Genomic DNA, 18412 nt, shown 5'->3' on the forward strand with positions numbered 1-18412 from the left:
TAATTTCAAATTGGTCTCAAATTGTTTCTAAGGTGTTTCTAGGGTCTCGAAGGCTTGAATTAGGGACGATATGTATGCGAATGGTTGTTTTATATTATGTTTATAATAATGTATGAAATGTATGTTTAAATGTTCTGTTCGTACAGTAATGCTCCATAACCCTAATTCGGCGACGGATACAGGTTAAGGGTGTTACAATTTCGGTGACTAATATAATCTTTCGAATTCGATTCTAGCGTCTAAGCCGGGTTGGGGAGCTTACATCATTTTTATTTTTTAAAATTTTTATTTTTATATTTTATATTTTTAATTTTTTAAAATGTTTTTGAATTATTTATATATTATATATGTTTTTTACATATTTAAGCAATTAAAAAACATATATAATATACAACTAATTCAAAAAGAAAATATATTTGAAAATTGAAGTTTTTTCATTTTTAAAAGTAAAAATATTTTTTTAATTTTTATAAAAATTTCAATTTTATATAATATTTTGATTTTTTAGAATTTTTATTTTTAACATTTTTTAATTATGTATATATTATATATGATTTTTTACATTTTTAAACAACATATTATATATAATATTAAAAACAAAAAAGAAGTGTGCCGTGGCGCATTCAAATAGCGCCACGTGGACGGTCAACGCAAGTCAATGATCTGTTGACACCGATCAACAACAGTCAACACCAGTCAATGTCTGACTAATGATGGGTCAATGCTTTTTTATTTTAAATAAGCCTAAGTGCCACATGGCATATTGTGATTTGTTGAAAGGTGCCATGTGGCACGTTCTTATTGGTGCCACATGGGTTCTTAAAAAATCAATATAAAAAATGGGTTGAACTGGATAATGAAATGATTGTTTAAAAATCAATCTTTGACAAAAATAAGGTTAAGTACTAAAATGAGAAAATAGACATGATTCGGGGTCAAATTGAGCACTAAGCCTTTTGCTTATAATATTAACAGCTTTATTGTATCTTAAAATCATATTAACAACTTCAACAAAATATTCTATATGCCTCAAAGCTATAATATTTTACTAATATTATTTTGGGTAAACTACACTATTAGTCACCCAATTATAAGTTTTTTTTGTCATCCAACTATGAAAAGTTATAAAATGGTCACTCAACTATTAATAAATTTCTTTTTTGGTCATCTAATTATGAAAAGTTACAAAATGTAAATATTGAGGGTTAGATTTTTTTTAGAATCAAGACTAAATTGATACAATGTATAAATATTGAGAATTAAAATTACTATTATGCTAATTTTAAAAGCTGGAGCCAATTGGTGAAAAAAAAAAGACAATTGAATAATTGGATGACAGGAAAAAAAACTAATAATTAGGTGGTCATTTCATAATATTTCATGGTTGAATAATAAAAAAGAATTTACTAATAGGTAGATGACTATTAGTGTAGTTTATCCACCCTACTATTTTTTTGTTTTTCTTGTTTCTGTTTTCTTATTTATTTTTTCTGACATATAAAACATGGGTTGAGTGATAATTACTTGAGTAGGTAGAATCTTCATCGACAATGACGAACTATGTATGCAGCCTAGGGACTTGTAAGCTAAAACAGACATGATGGTTGCACCATGGTAATCAGTAACAAGAAAGATGGCAGAAGAAAGAGAGATGAGTGACCCACCCATGAATTTTTTATATATGTTTTTAATAATTTAACCAAAACTCAATAGTTTTGACCATCAATTCGATTATGAATCCTTAGTTTTACTTGTGTGATATGCTTGGAAAGATTCTTCCCAGTACATAATCTGAGATCTAAAGAATGAATACCGTTATTTATACATTGATCATAAGAATAACACCAACAAGATGGCCTATCTATATGTATCTGTATGTATAGACTATAGTTACATATTTCATGGGCAGCTTCTACCATGAATCCCGACAACTGCATTTGCCATCTCTGAAATGGTGAAAGGTGCAATTGTCCTTAACAACCAATTCTCGATCTACAAAAGTTGACATAAACTTGCATGCATGATGACAAGTACCACACATCCTAACGCTTTTAATCACCCTTACCGGCGTTCTGTGGGGTAACGATAAGAGCCCGAATGCGATGGCCTTCATCTCAGTATGACCAAGACCTGCACCATCATATTCTTCCTCTTCTGCATCATGCAGCAAATGGTTTCTATCTTCTACATATCCCAACTCCTCCATCTCTCTTTCTATCTCAGCCAACTTATAGAACACATCTTCACTTGGTTTTTGGTCGGAGACAAATTCAAATATTTTGTTTTGCACTTCTATGCAACTGGAATTTGGTCCTAATGTTTTCGTCTTCGATGCATCTTTCCACTTACCTAACATCACCAGGACCTTGCCAAGCATTAGATTTGCAAAGCAGTCATTTGGATCTATTTCCAAAAGCTTCTCCAAGGCAAATTTTGCCATGTCCATGTTACCTATAACACGGGCCGATGAAAGAAGAGTGTTCCAAATCTTAGTATCGTTTTTATCTACAACAACCTCATCGATGAAGTTCTCAAGTTCTTCAAGCATTCCAGCTCGAGTAAAAGCTTCAATGACGCAGGAATAATGCTCTTCCGATGGCTTAACTCCGTAAACCACTTCCATGGACATTAATAGGCTATGTGCCTTATCTACTCGACCCATCTGGCTGCATGCTTTCAAGATTGATTTTAATGTGCTTGAGTCTACTAATTTATTCCTCCTCCGCATTTCGTTAAACAATGTCAGAGCTTCAGATGGATGTCCATGTTCCACTTTTGCGGAGATGATAGATGTCCAACACAGAGAACTCTTCTCAGGCATCGATTCAAACACCAAATCAGCCTCTGCAATTTGTCCACATCCGGAATACATCTGAATGAGACCATTTCCACTTGTAGGATGCGAAAGAAGACCCCTTTTGGTCATGTAAGCCTGAGCTTGCATCCCCATATTCAAAAGCACTGGGCTGCTACAGGATCTGAAAATATCACAAACAGAGATCGGTTCAAGGTACCCAAAGCACGATTGAATCCTCCTGAGAAGTTTGTGAATCATTTCATAGTCATTTGCCTTGAGGCTGGCCTGTATCAATAAATTCCATGAGATCTCAGCATCTGAAACCAAGGAACATATCTTGAGCGCTTGTCGGTGATCTGATAATTGCGAGTAAAGATTAATGAGCATGTTAACTATGGAAACGTTTGATTCATAACAAGTTTTGAGTATCTTGCAATGCAATTCTCTTCCCTTTCTAAGATCACCTAAAGCCACACAAGCCAGAATAACAGATGTTAAGGTGAATTCATTTGCTTCAATACCATTAAGCTGCATTTTATTGAAACATGTTAGTGCTTCCACAAACCACCCATTCCAAGAAAGTCCAGAGATCAGAGCTGACCAAGTTACGGTGCCTGGGTTTTCTACTCTTTCGAAAACCCTTAAAGCAGCATCTGGCACCCCACACTTGGAATACATGTCAATCAAAGCGCTTATAACATATGGATCAGAATCTACAGCTAATTTGCTGGCCAAGGAGTGGAATACTTTCCCTGCATCAAGATTTGATAACAGAGAGCACCATTTTAGCATGCTTGCAATAATAATACACTCATTGGCTTCTCCTCTTTCTAAGCCAGCATACACCTTCAAAGGAACTTTTTCCCATTGTTCCCAGCTCTCATGTTCAATGCACTCAATATACATATCCAGAAGAGAGCACATTACATAGCTATTTGATACAAAACCTGTTCTAACTATATATCCATGAACCTGCCTACCATAGCCCATGTCATGTAAACTAGAAATTGCCTTGAGAATACTTGTTATGGTGAAATCATCACAATAACAAATATCATGCATTAAAACTCTAAAACTCCTAAGAGCTTCAAAGTAATAAAAATTATGTACATAACCCATAATTAATGTGTTCCAAGAAACTAAATCTTTCTCGTACAGCTGATCAAAAACGTTTCTTAATCCCCTCAAATCCTTACATTTTGCATAAAAATCCATTAAGCTATTGTCCAAAAACAAACAAGACCCTTTCCCAAACCCTTTCTTAACCATTAAACCATGTACTTGAATTCCCAAGTTTAACTCCTCCAAGTTGGAACATGCCTTGATAACCATTGAAAACACAAAAGCATCCAACTTAATTCCCTTAGAGACCATATCAAGGAAAACACTCAAACCCTCTTTTTCAAATCCATTTTTCACGTAAGCACTTAACATTGAACTCCAAGCAACCAAACCAGGCTTCTCAATCCCGTCAAAAATCAAAACAGCATCTTCCAATTGGCCACAACTTGAATACATATTCACCAAAGAATTCTCTAAAAACCCATCAAGAAAAGCCTCTCCTTTCTTCAAAACTTGGCCATGAACTCCTTTCCCAAACCCCAATTCTCTCATTTCTCCACAACTTCTCAACACAACCGCATAAACATAGGAGTCAGGACGTAGGCGTGTTTTATGATTATCACCAGACGACAGCATCTCTTTGAACAATGCCAACGCTTCCGCACTAGGACCATGTTTGGCATAACCTGACATGAGGATGGTCCAAGATATCAGAGTTCTTTCAGGCATTGAGTCAAATAGATCGCGCGCCTCTTGCATGAAACCAGCATTGATATAGAGCTGAAGGTGGAGATTGAAGTAAAAAAGAGGTGGTTTTGGATTAGCATGGGGTTTAAGGAAATGGGTTAGTTTTAGGTGTTGTGAATTGTGAGGGGTGATGTGATTGAGTTGAGGGAAATGGGTTAGTTTGGGAGTATGGCTTTGAAGAAGAAGAAAAGGAGGGGAAGAAGGGATAATGGAAGAGCATGTGAGGAGGAAGTGCATGGAGATTATGTTGTGGCAATTTCTTTGCAAGGTTCCTTTGCTTTTTCTGCGAGGAATAACAGTTCAGAGTTGACAAGGAAGAAGTGGAATGGGAAATTATGGATGGTGGTGGGTGTTTCATTCCATGGATGGATAAGAGATCAACTGATTTATGTTCCACCACTCCTAGCCAAGATGACCATGGGCAGCTGGAGAAAATTAAATAAATTAATTGCATTATCATCTCATAAGTCTTTTACACACAAGTATCTCCCAATCATATTTGTCGTCGCTAAATATTATTTATTTTTCAATTAAATCCTCCCTCTACCCTTATTGTTTATGAATTTCACTTTCCATCCTAAATTTTTCAGTTTTTTCTCCATACTCTTCCCCAACGTCTTATGCAGGTGAGCTTCACTAAAAATATTTAAAATAGTTAATTAAATTAAATTATTTGTTGGATAAATAAGTTGATTTTTCAAATTTAAGCGAACTCCAGTATCTAAAAAATAAATTAAACAAGACGATGTGATTTTAGATTAAGATATAATTTTAGTTTTAAGTTTTTTTTTAATATTTTCCAAGCCTTTCTACTCCTCTTATTTAAAATTTAGTCTTTCTATCTTTACTTCAAAGAATTTAATCTCTTTATTTTGTAAACTTTTAGTCCTCCACTTTTATTTCAAGGAATTTAATCTCTATCTTTCGAATTTAAAAATACAAGTCTAATTATTAATATTTTTAAATTACTTCTATTAAATTCAAGTTAATTTCAACATCATTTGTATTGTTACATGACTACTAAATGAGTATATTTTATTTTAAAATATCACACCAAATAATATTAACAAAAAATTTAACGAAGTTAAAAACTTGAATAAAATATTGAAATCTGAAAATTAAATAACTAAATTCATATAAATAAAATAAAGAGATTAAATTACCAATACACAGAGTCCAAGGACTTGAAACACATTTTAACTTTTTTGCTTTATGAGGGATAAGATATGGACACACATATAGGTATGACACTATACAAATATGTCAATTTAAAAAGTATTTAAATATGCCATAAATCACTTTATTCTTTATAAACTTAAAATTATCTCTACATTTTAAATTTCAAAATTTAAATTTAACTGTTAAAATTATTAAAATTATTTTTTAAATCCAAGTTTACTATCAAGTAAAATTTTTATTTCAAATATCACACCAATAAATTTAATAAAAAAATTAACATTATTAACAACCTAAAATATACTTTTTGGATTGAATGTATGGATTGGCTTACAAATGTATGGATTAGATTATAAGAATCTAAAAACATATATTTTTTGGACAATCCAATCTATAGGATTAGTCAATTCTTAATTTAACCCATCCAGCCCAACAACATCAACACCTTAGTTCCCACAGAGGAATACAAAAATATAATTTCAAATGAACATACTCATATCAAACTATAGCTGAAGATGTGATTTGGAGGACGGAATTTGTAAAATGGGAAAAAAAAAAACAAAAACAAAAAAAAAAGCTCAACACCCCCCATCATATTTTCAAAGTACTTTGGCATTGATCTTCAAGGAGGGTGGAACAGAACAAGGATTTCACAACTAATAAATTCCATCCTCGTATTACCTACAGCCTACAGCACGCTAAACCGAGACCCATGTCTTTTAAGATGGACCCTCGTTATGCATCTTCTTGTTATAAGCACCTAAGGCCACCACTGTTACCAAAAGAATCCACTTTTCCTGGTTGGTGTTTTGCTTGGTTCATCCTCTTTTCTCTTCTCCATCCCCAGTTTTAAGGATTCCAGCCTTTTCCTGCACATACTTAACGTAGGATTAAACAAACATGTCTTGTTTACCAGATTACTCAAATTTTGGTATAAAAGAATGATCAAGAAGATTCATTTATGGGATTCTACTAATGAACATACAATGTACGGAGAAGATAAAAGGATTTTTTGTAAATCACAAGCATTACTTGGTATCTGTAAGTCGTCCATGCAGACTCCATCTTTGACGAAATCCTTCAATGCCTTCAATTCCACTTGCCAGAATCAACCGCCTATAGAATAGTCATGAATACATGATATCATTCAGTTTCAATTGTGATTAAATAATTCTATACGACTGTAAATAGAAAAACAAAATGCTATGGTTGGTAAAGGGAACAAATATAAAGGATGATAATTAACTAGGGGCAAATCCTTTGTAAAACAAACTCATTTTCCTTCCAGTACCGTGTCTAACACTTGAGTCCCACACATATCAGTACACAGAAAAAACTTAGAACAAATTCAATATATCCATGTCAGACATCCGTATCCACCACTTACATCCGAGGCCAAGTAAATAGGACAAAATGGTTCCTCAACAAGAACATGTTACCTTCCTACTTTATCCATACTTTTATTCATCCAAGATGCTGCAATAGCAAAGAGCAACTATGAAAGTAAGATATTCAAAGAGTTATAAGTTGGGTCTTTAATTTTCATAGAGCTGGTACTAAGACATCAGAAATGCTATTGCAACTATGAAAGTAAGATACTTCAAAGAGTTATAAGTTGGATCTTTAATTTTCATAGAGCTGGTACTAAGACATCAGAAACGCTGATATTTGCAACTTCCTATAGAAGATTTATCAATATTGATAAAGCAATTTAGCTTTGCAATTGAATGCTCAAGAATCTTGACTCGGTACTACCAAGTAACAAATGCAAAAAGCACAATATTTTAGGACTACCAAGATTCACGGATTCTTGCAAAAGACATTAATAAAATCTTAATCAATTACCTCTCCAATGATGTGACTTCTGATTGAAGCTGACTAGCTCTTTCCTTTGCTTGATCAAAAGGCATTGACAACCCCAACTTTCTCTCGCTATCTTGAAGCCGTTGCCTTAGTTCCTTGTCCTGAAACTCAGATTTTCAAACAACCTCAAGAAAGCCTTTTTTTTTTTTGGAAGAAACTCAAGAAAGCTAATTCGATGTACTTATTCATGCAACAGGAATAACCATTAGAAACCTTACCCTCTTTTCAGCACATTGTCTATATAATGCCAGCTCATCTTGACAGAAAGGCTCGATATCATTAATCTGCAAACCTACAGCATACAGCAATCATAAAGAATGTACGGCTGTACACGAAATGCATAAGAAAGTATTTGGTCTATCATTTGGCAAAATTAAGCAAATAATCAATCAAGTCACCAAAAAGAATGAAGATTTAATATCAGTCAATCAATGCTATACATACTCCGCCTTTTACATAAAGATTGTTAAGTTAAAAACACAACTTACACAAAAATAAATTCCGTAAGATCCCATCACATAACTCGACACCTTCAAGCACATGAGATGCGATTTCTTGTGGGATGACAGGAGATGGTGGCCCCATCATTAGGTCATCACCAACCAATATAGTTTCCTCCATAGTTGGTTGTGAATCAACTGAAACAATACAGCAGGTAACAAAGAAAATCAGTCAATGAGTATTGGTCATTCATAATTTTAAACAATAACTAGAATTGATAGAAAGCAAAATTCATATATCTTTGCAGAGACATGAACACAATATTTATGTTAAACATTTAACAATTGCTAGGTACTAATTTCAATTTCAAAACAATAACCATGTTCAGCCATAGTCCAGAATATAACAAAAATGAAAAATCTTTCACATTTAAAGTAAAATCACAAGCAAAAGCTATCGCCTTAAAACTTTGAAACCAAAAACCAAAAATCCTTTACTTAAAACTGCAATAACAGACATCTAAACTAAAAAAAGAAAAACCTTCACATACCATCCATGGCTGCTTTCTAGTTAGCTTTCCACCTAGTAAGATGAACTTGGTATTCAATTATTGCTCAGCGTCAGTTAAAACCTGTGAAATAAAAAAGAAGAGAATAGAATCAACAAAGTTTCTTAATCATTATTGGAATATTTGTAACAACAATGCCTACGGCCAGATCGAAGCAAAGAGAGATTCAAATGGGGTATTATTGTACTGTTGAAACGTGCAAAGTTTCTTAATCATTATTGTACCTTACCTGTTACTAAATAGAAGCAATTAGTAAGAAGACATCAAAACAAAAACAAATTAAAGCAAATACAGAAATCAAATTCGATCATTACATCAACTCTGAATATCCCATAAACCTAACATTACAACTAAAGCAAAGCCACTCACTAGTTAAAAAGAGATGCCTATATAAACGAAAATGCACTAACTTATTAACAAGCATTTGAACTTAAAAGCACTAACGAGACGCTAAAATATCTCATAAACCTAAGAATAACATTACAAGTAAAGCAAAGCCACATCCTAAGCATATTATCAGCAAATACATCTGACCCATTAGTTAAAACAGGTAATTCAATGCACAAAACCCACAGATAAAATCAACAAAAAAATTTGACCTCAAATACAGCATTTAACGCTATCAGTTATGGAAGGCAAAACACCCATTTCGAATTAAGCAAAGAAAAAAAAAGTACCTAAACAATATAACAACCGAGAAAAATGAAGCCAAGAAACGAGTTAAAAAAAAAACAAAGCACGCTGTAAAGATACCTCGAAATTGACAGAGAATGGAATGGAAGAACAAAGTTAGGGTTTCGAAAATTGGGAGGATTATTTTGCTTAATTGGGGAAGACCACCGGTTGGAGAAAACCTAAAAACCTTAAAATTCATTGATTACCGGCTGGTAATAAAAATGAAAGATTCCTTTGGATGATGGCATTTAGGCCCATTTAGGGCCCCTTGTCTGCATTATCGCTTTTGGGCGAAATAAGAGTAATAAAAAAATAGGGTAAACTATAAAAATAATTATTTTTGTTTGTTTCAGATTATATTTTAATTATTTATGTTTGAAATGTTATGTTTTAGTCATTTATGTTATTATTTTATTACAAAGTGGTCATTCTACCGTTAAACTCTGTTACCTCCTTAACAACGATCCTATATGGCAATCTAAATAAATTTTGAATGTCAACTTAGATATCTTACGTGACAGTTCAAATTAAATTTATTTAATTAAAAATCTACTTTCATCCCAGCATCTGACCATTTAAGTTGATATTTAAAACTTATTTGAACTGCCACATAAGACTACCATTAGGAAGGTAACGGAATTTAATGGTAGAGTAATTAATTAATAATAAAATAATAATGTAAATACCTAAAACATGATATTTCAAAATAACTAAAATCTAATATAATACAAACAAAGTGACTATTTTTATACTTTATTGATAAAATACGTTTGAAATTAGATTGCTTTGTTCTGGTCCACCAAAAAAGTAGTAAACAAAAACCTTAAAAGATTTCCACACTCATCAAATAATCAACCACCGTTGTTCATCCACAGCACCTCCGTCAAAATGAAGGTGATAGCCGCTTTCTTGCTTGCCGTTTTGGGAGGGAACACAAACCCTTCTGCCGATGATTTGAAGGCTATTCTCGGATCAGGTTTTTTTTTTTCCCTCAACTCTTTTTTTGTCTTACATCTACTGTATTCTTTTAACTCTATCTTTGATTCGGTGGTGCTTCACTTATCTTTTAGGGTTTAATTTAGCTATGATTTGTTTGTTCCTCCATTTTTAGGCATATGGTCTATTTGAACCCAATTTATGGGAATCTACTACGTATCTCTTTTTTAGTGAAAAATTTTCGAACATTTGTCAGTATATATCATTATTTTAACTTCCAAGTAGTAAATATTTACAAATAGCAGAAAGGAAGTTGTAAAAACCAAGCCTTAGCTCACATGATTCATATAGTCATCTTTAGGAGTATATAAGATTGGATTTCAGCATCTGTGTTCCTTCCTATATTCTCAAATTGCGGACCCAATAAATTAGTAGCGCTCTAACCCTAACACCAAAGCTGAATGTTGGGAAGTGGAATCAAATTCTTGGAGGATTCTTTGGCATTCGTACAGGAACAATTTTTTTTTACCCTTTTTTCGTTTAATATGTCGTAGTTGGAGCTGAGGCTGATGATGATAAGATAGAGATGCTTTTATCCGAAGTCAAAGGAAAAGATATAACCGAGCTAATTGCAAGTGGAAGGGAGAAGCTGGCTTCAGTTCCGTCTGGTGGTGGTGGTGGTGTTGCTGTTGCAGCTCCTACAACCGGTGGTGGTGCTGGTGATGCACCTGCTGCCGAGACCAAGAAAGAGGAGAAAGTTGAGGAGAAGGAAGAGTCCGATGATGTAATCATTTCAATCTCAGAAATTGAGTTGTACCCATTCCCTTTATTGTTGTGGCTTTTACTGATATAATCTCCTTTTTGGATGCAGGATATGGGTTTCAGCCTCTTCGACTAAGCAAGTATTGCAAATATCAAAGACTTCTTATATGCAGTTAGTAGTGGTTATGTAGTTGGACATGGTTTTAGATATTCTTGGAATATAGTAAAAAATAGTGACGCACTTGTTATAATCGTGGATTTCTGGATTGCTGCTGCTCATGGTTGAGTTTGCTGAATGATGCAGAATACCTTATATTTCTAGCTATACTTTAGTGACGGAATAAATCTGTGGTTTTGTTTCTCTTTTCCCTTCATGCATTTTCTTTTTAGGCTTGAGATACATGCCATGGATAACCGTGAAACCCAGTTTTGTTCTGTTACATATGTACTTGGGAATTGCTGAAATCTGGTTGATTTAATGCTGTGCCTACAAAGTACAAAGGCATTGAGTCATTAAGGTATGGGAGGAATGATATAATAAGATAAGCAAAGAAGTTGCTAAAAGAGTAAATAGTGGATCATGCTATTGACGGAGGGGATAAAATTAAACTGGGGTAATAATTTCTCAATTTTGTACCATGCCCTAATTGATTAAGCCCTTCGCATTAACGATACAAATGTATTCATTTAGGTGTAAAGTAAAGAACATTCATTAATGATTAAATAAGTTCAAATTGATATGAAAAAACTTTTCCACTTGCTAACAAAATAATGACAATGGCAAGAAGAGTATGTTAAAAATATCACATGCATAATCATGGCCAGAGTTTTAAATATAAAACCAGTTTTCTCCATGTAATTCAAAGAAAAACCCTTACCAGGCTGGAAATATACAATCTATATTTGGTAGTTGGTACCACTCGATAATGAAATATCAAAATTCTACATCGGGCAAAAGTCATATAATTCAGGAAGATTAACATAAAACAAAAGTTCAACGACTGCTCAGCCTATGACCGCTTGATGAGGGAAAAAGTATTCTGATTCCAATCATGTTCTAGTCTGATATTCCTGGCAATGTGAAAGTGCTCCAACACAATAATCTTTGACCTGCTGGCTAAACAAATTAGAACCAATATGGAAGCTGAACATTGGTAAAATGAACGTTCTAACATGGACTAAACAAACCAACCAGCTTCTCATGGCCAATTGTTAATGCAGGTCAAACAATATCCAAGATATAATTCACCATGGCAAGCAACTCTTAAGACTTTGGCACAGTCACATTTAAGATTTTAACATCTTGATATGGCTTGTCAGCTTTGTCTGTCTTCACTTTCTCAATACCCTGCCAACAGTGCATGAGAATAATAAGACAGTATACATACCAGGACATCACATATGCTAAGTTCCAAAAATAATTCAAACAACAAAGAAGGAATTCAATTACAGGGACTATTAATTCAAAACCTTCAATATTTATATATTTTTCATCGTTTGAGAAGCAAAGCAAAAAACATACTGAATCCTCTCGTAAGAATATGCATGTGTGTGTAGGGAATAAAAAAAAGCAAGCAGCAGCCATATGATAGTGACTGTAGAGATGTACATACCTGCACCACATCCATTCCCTTAACAACTCTACCAAATACCGTATGCTTATTGTCCAACCATGGAGTAGCCACTGTGGTTATAAAGAACTGTGAGCCATTCGTATTGGGGCCAGCATTAGCCATCGACACTGTGAAAGGCCTGTCATGTCGTAAACTGCAAGGGTAGAAATGTTCCATCCAGCAATCAGTTGAGCTTTAAAGCAGTTATAAATCCAATAAATAAAAACCATGAGACTGATAACCTAAGAACATTAATACTAGTATACCAAGGAAGTAAAACATATTTGCATCGTTGTATATCAAATAAATTCCAGCATAATGCCAAACCAACTGTATTCCCTATAACATTTATGGAAAGCCTCCAATAAGCAAAGCTAACATGATCATCATTGAAGGCAAGAGCCAACAGGAAGGGGGTACAAACAGGATAGAGGTCAGAATGTAGCAAATATAAAGTCAGTGTGATCCTCCAATTAATGCACCAAATTCACACCTCAAAATTCCAGGTGCTACAAATTCCAGGTGCTACAAGTTCCAGGTGGCAAAAATGCTAATGCTTAATCTAGAAAAAGCTAAACAGTTACCTTTTATGAAACTCATCCTCAAATTCCCTTCCCCAAATAGACTGCCCACCAGTGCCATCTCCCAATGGATCTCCTGTTTGTATCATGAATCCTTTGATGACACGGTGAAAGATTAGATTATCATAATAGCCATTCCGACAGTGTGTAGTAAAGTTCTCCACAGTTTTTGGACATTCTTCTGGGTAGAGTCTCATGTGAATGTCGCCCATCGTGGTGTGCAGTATCTGGAAGAATAGATAGCCAATCAGAAAATAATCCAAGACATGCACATAAAATGAAGATAAGGAACTAAACTATGTCATAGATGATATACTTAAAAGAACCCTCCGCTGAAAATAAAAAGAACCATTCCCTACATGCCTATAACCTTTTTAACTTCTAGAACAATATAATTCTTTGTCTGTGGAGACAAAAGGTTTCAAATAGATATTTTGTTCTAATAACTGCTCTGATCAGTCTAATAACCATTAAACTTCTTGACAAAATTTGATTTGATTATTTCCATGCAACAAAAAGGACAAAGAGAAAGAGAGGGAGGTCATAAAGGAATTCCTTTAGTACCCTGTCCTAATTCATGTCTTATAGAAGTTTCAAACTAATTATTCTCAAGTAAAATTTAAAAATGTTATGCCATATGCCATTTCCTTTATACTCTCAAAGCTTCGAACAAAGGTGTCATCATTGTTATGCATTTTTCCTTATTAAACTCTCTTATGGTCAATATTGAGAACAGAACCAAGGAGGGCACAACAACTCGAAGTTTTTCCTTTTCCATGCACATTACAGAAAGAAAACTCACCACATTGTCAGGAAGAGAAGTTGTAACTGCTTTTCCAATATCAGATACAGCCAGAAGCTCATCAGCAGGTGGCTTTTCATTGAAGACATCCCTTCCTTTTGTGGCATCTTCAGGTTCTTCTGGCTCTCGTCGACTATATAAATCATTAAAACCATCAGAGTAATTATATGTAACCCAAAGGAGAAACAGAATATTAACTATAAATTGTAGATAGACACCTCAAAGTTATGGTGAAATTTATTTTTAAAGGAACAACCTATGAAAGCACATAAGCCAGACATGTGAAATGTTGTCAATATAGATGGCAATGCACTATGACACCTGACTTTTTATCCAAATAAATTTATATTTTGCTGTGAGCTTATGACATCAATAACTGATCATCCATCAGACCTCAATAGATAAGTTCTCAATGGTGATTCATCCATGGAGTGTTGCAAGTCACCCTTTTTGGCATGAAGCATTACATGAGAATTCTAAATTCAAACATGCTGTTGCTAGCCAGTAGATGTCGTGCTGCAGATTCTTATACCTGAATAGATAGATCCTATGCTTCTTGAAAGCACAACACAAGAGAGTTGGATCTGTTAATGGGTCTTTACTTTCATTGACATTTGCTGCAGCAGCAGGAATTTTTCTCACTTTCTTGCTGCTTCGATCACCTTGATATAATGCAATTCTCAAGAATCTGTCATTACTCTCAACCTTTCCAAGTATTCGAGCAACTTTATTGGTGTGTAAATTAACCATCTATCAAAATGAAATATGAACAAGTATTAGAGAATTTAGAGAGCATAAAAATTTGTACTTATTGTTTGTTCTAAAAAATAGTTCAGCTTGTTATTTGCTGTAGAATCTATTAAGGAAACAGTTTCTTACTTTTATCCCCAGAAGTGTAGCATATATGAGGAAATTAGAGCTTTCATCAAAAACTGCATTCGGTTGAGGTGCAGTTTCAGTTTTCTCAATTTCCTTCTCAACAGCCATTCTTCTGCCAAAGTCGATAGCTTCCAGCCGATACATGGGAGCATCACTTCTCTGAAGATCTTGAGCTACCTACTCAAAGGGTACTGACAATTGTTAGCAATTCCAAAAAGGATTTATGTAAAAATCCACTGCTCACTAACTTTTACCTCAAGTGATTCATCATAAACTCGCCTTAATTTACCAGTTCTGAACCAAAACACACGTATCCTGCGATCAGGCGATGTAATAGAAAATTGCTTACCATCCGGGCTGACCTGAATAGCAATAAAATGAAGTAGAAAAAAAGAATGAAAATTTTAATAATTTACAAGAAGCATTCAAAAGAATCATAGCAAAGAAATCCAGAGAAAAACCAACTCCAATGGAAGAGTTTTGTACCTCAATTGCAGAAATAGTTGTCTTGCATTTTGCAATTTCAAAGAGATTAGTATCACTTTTCAATCTAAAATTCACCCTGCATGCAGCATATATACAAATTTTGAAATAGCAGACAATGTGCATCAACAAGTGAAATGCTCAACATGTCAACACCATAATCAGACTACAGCATTCGCCTAACAATAGAAAGAAAGTTTCAACAGTAATCTGTAATCCAAACAAGAAAATATTCATCTTTAAATGGAGCTAAAACTGTAAATCTTCCATGAAACTAGAGTACATTGCTAATGATTGTATACGTGAACATTGGCACATACTCGCTTTCTGGAAACTGAAGTGTGGCAGGGCTCCAGTACTCAATAATTCCTTTCTCATCACCAGATATTACAATGTCAAATGCAGAATTGTACCTCATTACTTTCACGGGCCCCAGGTGTATCTGGAAAATATTAGTCCAAGCGGGAAAATGAAAACAGAAATCAGTTAACTTATAAACAAAAGTAAAAGGAGAAAAGTTCAAAAATTGATAATCGTGAAAACTTTCAACAAAGTATAGATACCTCTCTAGAAATGATGGGTTCGTTTGAACCAGCTCGTGCATCATATATATGGACCAATGATGAATTTCTATCACTAATGGCAAGCTTAGCTTTGACATCGCCTTGCTTGTAGACCCATTCAACAGCACCAGGAACATAAGGTAGGCGAATCATAACCATCATGTCATAGTTGACCACATCATATACCTTTACAGAGCGGTCACTAGAAATTGTACAGCAAAGTAAACCATCTGCACTAACCTGCATAGCTGAACAAGTCATGGTTGATGAATGCACCAACAACAAACTCATAGAAGACTAAATGAAAGATGATAAAATACCTTAAAAAAAAAAAAAAAAAAACCTAAAGGGCGAGCAGATTCAAAAGAAAATTCTGAATGTTAAAACAAATCATAAACAACGAAATGCAGAAACACCCATATAGTTCAAACATTCACTTCCGAGAAATGTATCTATCAAATCAAAATCACATATAGGAACTATGGAGAGAGAGAAAAAGAGAAGTGAGTAAAACTAAACAATGCTGATAACAGTCTTTAACTATACCTTTGTATTTTATAGAAACATCAGTTTTCAATAGCATAATATTTAAAAATCTTATGAAGTTGTCGATGATATACAGCTCTTAAATAAATGAAGGATTAAAACATCAAAATGATATACGAGTCATTATAGTCCTCTACATCTTTTTTTTTCTTTTCGGAAAGGTTAGTCCTCTACATCTTTAAACAGCAATCATGGGGAAAATACAAAAATCAGAACACCAACAGAAACAAAAATTCACTGGATGAAAGAAGATAACAAATAGCCTGTGCAAGATCTAGGTGGACTAGCAATCTAAAGCAATCATGGGTTCATTGTCAATGAAATAAAAATCCGCTATTAAAAAGCAGTGACAAATGTAATTAGACAGGAGATCAGAAATTAACTAAGTAATTCAGAATAGCTGGTGTTAATTATCACAATAACACCAACTTTCACTTAAACCTTCCATAGCAGTCAATAAAATAAAAAAAGAGGCCTATCAGCAATAAGCAATTTTAATGTGCATGTAAAATAACTACAATAAGCTACAGCCTACGCGCATAATATTATTAATTGAAGCATAGAGCAATTGAGAAGAAAAAAAAAAAGATTTAAACTTTAAACACAATATGCATATGGGAAATAAGAGGGAAAGCTCACCGCTAGACCTTCAATGGGATCCAGGTGGGATCTAAAATGCTTTGCAAACTCAATCCCAACCGCTTTCTTCTTCCAAAATTTCAAATGCCCTAGTAAAAATAAATAAATAAGTAAAATGAAGACAAGCAATCTATAAGCCAGTATCAAAATCCCATTCACTGTTAAAGCCTCAAATATTACTGATAAAATTTAAACCAAAAACCCGAATGAGGAAAGAAGCATATATACACTTAAAGCAGACTTTAGATAATGACAACTTTTTTTTATCAATACAATATTGGGACTTTTAGATATTGTTTTATAAATATTGACATCATAAAGCTTACCATCAACACTTCCAGTGATGAAAAAATCTGCGGACGATACAGCAACATGAGTAACTACATCTCGATGCATATAGCTTTTCTCATACCTAGAAATCACACACACAAAAAAGAGGCATACATCATGAGCTCTTGGAGCTCTTTATTCACAACTTCAGTACAAAGAAATTAAGGTTTATTTTTTCGTTTCCTTTGCTCCTTGCTTCTTTTTTCACTTAAAAAAACAAAATGAAAAAAGGCTGAAGCTTGAATTCAAAACCCTAAACTCCAAAGCAAAGAAGACAATTTCATTAAACCCTAAGGAAACCATGAGAAAGCGACAAAATTCCAATAAATAAATAATTACTGAAATGAGAAGAAGAAGAAGAAGAAGAAGAAGAAAGTTACATGTTAGCTGAAGGAAGGGAATCGAGATATGCTTGTTCAAATTGGAGCGGGCGCTTGGGTCGAGCTCGAGGGGCGGGTCCTGGTCCTATAACCGGCTCCTCCTCTTCCTCTGCGATAGTATTTAACTTTTCGTTTCCGTTTTGAGGTTCTTCCATTTGCGCTGTTTTTCTCTTTACCTTTTTTTCTTTTTCCTGTTCTGAGATGTATGCAAAAAGAGGGAGAAAGGGGAAGATGATGATGAAGAAGAAAGGAAATAAAGAAGAAAAAGACAGAATATAGGTCTGTATGGGTCTCTATTTCAAAATCTTAGCCCAGTGGATTCAGCATTAAGCCCATATTTATAGGCGATGGCCCATTTATGGTTTTAAAATGCTTTTTTTATGGGTAAAATATATAAAATATCATTAAACTAATGTTAAAATTACTTTTCAATCACTTAACTTTAAAAAATTATTATAATAGTCACCAACATTATTAGTTTGTTATAATTTGGTCATTAGTCAATTAACTTTCATTATCACAAATCAAATGATGATGTGCTACGTTAACTTAGTGAACTAGTAACTAAT

General features: G+C 33.9%; 4 protein-coding genes across 6 annotated transcripts; 1 reads left to right on the forward strand and 3 right to left on the reverse strand.

Annotated features, from left to right (window-relative positions):
* Positions 1-1912: 1912 nt before the first annotated feature.
* On the reverse strand, positions 1913-4588 carry LOC108471799 (pentatricopeptide repeat-containing protein At3g49170, chloroplastic-like). The gene has a single exon (XM_017773367.2). It carries the CDS (start codon positions 4586-4588, stop codon positions 1913-1915), a length of 2676 nt encoding a protein of 891 aa, XP_017628856.2.
* Positions 4589-6064: 1476 nt separating this feature from the next.
* Positions 6065-9593, reverse strand: LOC108467027 (uncharacterized). The gene is made up of 7 exons (XM_017767484.2): positions 9408-9593; positions 8637-8717; positions 8134-8283; positions 7864-7937; positions 7628-7746; positions 6815-6898; positions 6065-6651 (listed from the first exon to the last, which is right to left on the reverse strand). The coding sequence occupies exons 2-7, from the start codon at positions 8641-8643 to the stop codon at positions 6558-6560; spliced, it is 528 nt and encodes a 175-aa protein (XP_017622973.1). The 5' UTR covers positions 8644-8717; positions 9408-9593; the 3' UTR covers positions 6065-6557.
* A 492-nt stretch (positions 9594-10085) lies between these two features.
* Positions 10086-11388, forward strand: LOC108451950 (60S acidic ribosomal protein P2-1-like). Its single transcript, XM_017749669.2, has 3 exons — positions 10086-10305; positions 10820-11049; positions 11137-11388. The coding sequence occupies exons 1-3, from the start codon at positions 10218-10220 to the stop codon at positions 11161-11163; spliced, it is 345 nt and encodes a 114-aa protein (XP_017605158.1). The 5' UTR covers positions 10086-10217; the 3' UTR covers positions 11164-11388.
* Positions 11389-11854: 466 nt separating this feature from the next.
* Positions 11855-18151, reverse strand: LOC108451935 (peptidyl-prolyl cis-trans isomerase CYP71). 3 transcript variants are annotated; one of them, XR_001866324.2, is made up of 14 exons: positions 17844-18151; positions 17460-17545; positions 17134-17222; positions 15949-16188; positions 15706-15827; positions 15389-15464; positions 15157-15264; positions 14903-15079; positions 14556-14773; positions 14024-14156; positions 13225-13448; positions 12641-12794; positions 12220-12375; positions 11855-12137 (listed from the first exon to the last, which is right to left on the reverse strand). XR_001866324.2 is itself a non-coding variant. In XM_017749647.2 (13 exons), exons 1-13 carry the CDS (start codon positions 17996-17998, stop codon positions 12292-12294), a joined length of 1866 nt encoding a protein of 621 aa, XP_017605136.1. In that variant the 5' UTR covers positions 17999-18151; the 3' UTR covers positions 11855-12291. The 3 variants fall into 3 exon arrangements, 2 of the variants coding, with proteins under 2 accessions (XP_017605136.1, XP_017605148.1); XM_017749647.2 differs by having other exon boundaries at positions 11855-12375; XM_017749659.2 differs by lacking the exons at positions 17460-17545; positions 17844-18151 and having other exon boundaries at positions 11855-12375; positions 15949-16196.
* Between the last annotated feature and the right edge of the window lie 261 nt (positions 18152-18412).

The sequence above is a fragment of the Gossypium arboreum genome, chromosome 7 (assembly GCF_025698485.1).
Source record: "Gossypium arboreum isolate Shixiya-1 chromosome 7, ASM2569848v2, whole genome shotgun sequence".
NCBI classification, from domain to species: domain Eukaryota; kingdom Viridiplantae; phylum Streptophyta; class Magnoliopsida; order Malvales; family Malvaceae; genus Gossypium; species Gossypium arboreum.